This window comes from Bison bison, unplaced genomic scaffold (genome assembly GCF_000754665.1).
Source record: "Bison bison bison isolate TAMUID 2011002044 unplaced genomic scaffold, Bison_UMD1.0 scf7180017847077, whole genome shotgun sequence".
In the NCBI taxonomy this organism is placed as follows: Eukaryota; Metazoa; Chordata; class Mammalia; order Artiodactyla; family Bovidae; genus Bison; species Bison bison.
The window spans coordinates 9,171-12,972 of record NW_011477650.1 but is presented as its reverse complement, the minus strand read 5'-3'; the positions used below and the strand labels follow the sequence as shown (position 1 = coordinate 12,972).

The 3,802-nt window shown below is 50.4% G+C and overlaps 1 gene segment (V, D, J or C); it reads right to left on the bottom strand.

The window, feature by feature from the left end:
• Positions 1-2,458: 2,458 nt before the first annotated feature.
• LOC104989861 lies at positions 2,459-3,262 on the bottom strand. The segment is given in 2 exon segments: positions 2,459-3,069; positions 3,152-3,262. Coding segments are annotated over 2 exon segments (642 nt in total).
• Positions 3,263-3,802: the final 540 nt, after the last annotated feature.

The following is a 3,802-nucleotide window of genomic DNA, read 5'->3' as shown; positions in this document are numbered from 1 at the left end:
GTATGGTGCTCTCTCATTGAAAGACTTGTCCTCATATAAACTTCTGGTGGCTCCTACCTTGACAAGAAAGCTGAGGATATCAAGTAAGAATTGCTTTTCAAGTAAAAGCTTCCCTTTAGTATGTGTCCTCTATCTGCCATAAAACCACCCAAAGGACAGAAGCTACTGCACCTACTAGAGCCTGTCAATTAGTGAAGGGAGGAATGCCCCTCGGTGGTGCTCAAAGAGCTGAAACCACACTCAGACCATTATGCATAGTTCTTTCCATGGAAATTCAGTGGGACCCTCACCTCAGGTTGATGTAGAAGGTGAGTCTGAGGACACCACAGACGTAGATGCACGAACACAGACAACACAAACTTTTCATCTTCCTGCATCTGTGGTTGGTGTCAGCAGACTCAGCTTCTATCTCAGGCTGGCGTGGAGGTCCCGCTGGGTCTCCATGGAGAGAACTATGCCTGATGCTGTGAGTGAGGTGTCAGTTCACTTAGCACCACCAAGGGGGCTTCTTCTGTGGTGCTGGGTTTATACACCTCTGTTGTCTGAGACCAGCTGCACTTACACTGCTGACCGCTGGCTAGCTCGTTCACTGGCCCTGCTGTGCTGAGCCGCACTGCTGAGTCACACAGAGCCTCTCCTGTGGACTTAGCGAGCTTACACCAAATGTCCAGAGAACCGGCCTAAGAGACAAGAGGAAGCAACCCTAAGAGACTGTGCCTTTCGTGCAGTGAGGATACGGTCCCCTATCCCAACCACCATTCTGCCTCAGAGACTGAGGAGGTACCTAAGAGTCATGAATGCAGAGAGAAGGTCCCCAGAAAAACTGCTACAAGGAGAGGAAGCCCCCTGAGAGGAGACCAGCTGTCAATCACCATCTGCACCTGCTCCTGCAACACACAATTGTGTGTCCCCAGCACATGCTGGTGGTTATGGAGCGCCCAGAGCGTGTATGGTGTCTGGGCTCACACTGCCTTCCCCTCACTGTGTCTCTTGCACAGCAACACAGAGCTGTGTCCTCAGTGGTCACAGAGCTCAGCTGCAGGGAGAACTGATTGTTGGATGTCTCTGCAGATGGAGGTGTGGCTCTTGATGGAGGGGCTGTGGTAAGTGTCACCATTATAATATATGCTTCCCATCCACTCTAACCCCTTCCCTGGGGCCTGGTGGATCCAGCTCCCACCATAACCACATGATGGAGTAACCAGAGACAGCACATGTGAGGGAGACGATCTGCGAGGGCTTCACCAGTTCTGGGCCCGACTCCTGCACCTTCACCTGGGACAGGACACCCGGGGACAAGAAGATTCAAGCCCAGTCAGTCACCTGCTGTCACAATCACCCCCACAGATGCGTGTCTGATGCCTGACCTTCCCCTTGGGGAACTGCCACCAGGCAGAGGAGAAGACTGCAGAGTCTCATCTTCTACACAACAGCTTGGCCTTTACTGAGACCTTCATGCTCTGTGAGTAGAGAGTGGTGAGCTCCAACAGCCCAGGGGTGGATTTTACCCTGGAGCTTGAGGAGGAATTTGCATTGCGGAGCTCTTTTCCTGTGAATCCAGAGAGGCTGTGGTCACACTCACCCTAGTCATCCCAGGATCCCCATGGGCGCCTTCTGAATTTACATGGTTGGCGAGCAAGGGTGGGAAAGCAGTGTGTCTATCAGATAGGTTGGAACCGGATCCCAGGGCAGGTCCCCCTTTCTGAGGCCAGAGTCTCTGCCCTGACGGCCCCCAACTCCCACTCCTTGCCCATCTCAGCTCAGCCCTTCATCGTCTCAGTCCTTGGGTCTTTCCTCAGGGCTGAGTCCAGCACAAATCCTGCTTCCTTGCCCTGTGCCAGTGACGGTCACTGGGATGATGGGTGATGGGAGCGAGGACTGATAGTGGTGGGCTCCATGTTGACCCCACGGATAAATCTTCATGAGGATCTCTGTATTTCCCCTTATGAATGATCCAGACATAAGCTCAGAATGGGGTGTGGACTTCAGAGACGTTGAGGCGAGATGGTATCACCCTGACTGCCCTCACCTGGAATCTGTGTGTGTCGAGTGACTCAGTGAACTGGCCAAATTCTCAATGTCTATATAAGGACACAAGGTAACAGTGTTTATGTTAAGACGCTAATAAAAGCTAGCATGTAGGTGAATTTGCAGTACAGAATCTGTGAATGATGAGAATCATTGCATATACAGCACTGGGGACCCCTGACACTGGAGACTTTGACGCTGCTTGTTGCAGATTCTAATGTGCAGTTTGACAGGAAGAAGGAGGTTGAATCTTTTCCTTCTTCATGGACAAAAACAAAACAAAGATTAAAAATGTTTAAATATCTCAAGTTTCCTTTCAGGATAGTTAATAGTTGAAAATAACATGAGAGGCAAATGTTTTTACTGAGTTCCTTTGAAAGAAGAGAAATGAAGGTGAAAAATTTTAGCTGTTTAGTATTATATGTGTGTGTGTGTTTGCATAAAGCTATCCTTGCTTCAAGGAAAAATTAAAATATATATAAACACAGTTTTCTGAGAGCGACATAAAGCACAAGGAATTACCAGGACACAGAAGAGGGTTTGAGGTGCAGCTCCTGGGCAGGAGGAGGAAAGAGAAGCTCTGAGGAGAATCCCTCCCAGGCCCCCCACCGCCCAACGCCTCTTCTGCACCTGCTCCAGGGCTCAGGTCTGACTGAGTACTGCGCGCCCCCTGGTGGTCACGGGCCCCCATGTAGGGAGGTTTTTGTCTGGGCTCACACTGATTTCCCCTCACTGTGTCTGGTGCACAGTAGTATGTGGCCGTGTCCTCAGGTGTCACGCTGCTCACTGACAGAGAGACTTGGCTCTTGGAGTTGTCCTTGGTGATGCTGAGCCGGGATTTCAGGGCTGGGTTAAGGCATGTGCTTCCACCACTACTTATACCACCGAGCCACTCCAGCGCCTTCCCTGGAGCCTGGCGGACCCAGCCTACAGCCTTGTCGCTTAATGAGAATCCAGAGACCGTGCAGGTGAGGGAGAGGGTCTGTGAGGGCTTCACCAGGCTGGGGCCCGACTCCCGCAGCTGCACCTGGGACAGGACCCCTGTGGAGAGAGAGAAGCACGGTGACCGGTGGGCTCAGAGGCAGCTTCCCCACGTGCCCATGTCTGACCCAGAGACACTCACCTCTGGGGGCTGAGAGCACAAAGAGGAGGGTCCACAGTGGGTTCATCTTCGAGCAGATGAGAGTCACCACTCCTGCAAGTCTCTTCAAGCCTCAGGAGGAGCCTGAATTTAAGGGAGCTGGTGCTGTGTTTCTACCCTGTGACCTGAGTGGATATTTGCATACGGGAGGGACCTCCGTATAAAAGGCAGAAAGCAGCGAATAGAGGTCTTGTCTATGGGGGTACCCCTGTGAGGGGGTGCTGTCTGTGGCCTCAGAGAACTCAGCCCCTCCTGTGGTCCCCTTCCCCACGACAAGAAGTCTCTTGAGGAATGAAATGACAAAGGAGGGCTGGTCAGGAAAAAATATGCTTTCAGGGAATAATGGCGGATTTGGGGAAGAGACTTCAATCCAAAGAACATGTTTACCTTTACTCAACAAATGCACACCACACATTCAGGTACCAGCCATTTGTTTGACACAAACTCTTATTTTTTTTTCTTTTCTGATTAGCTGATGTTTACTTACTCCATATACAAACATCAGAGAAAAATATACAAGTAATAATCACACTGAATTCAAGTGGAGTTGAGTACAATTTAATGTCTATCAGAATTCCCAAAGCATTTATATTTTCCTTTGCTTTCTTGACTGTTTTTTCATGTTGAACAGCT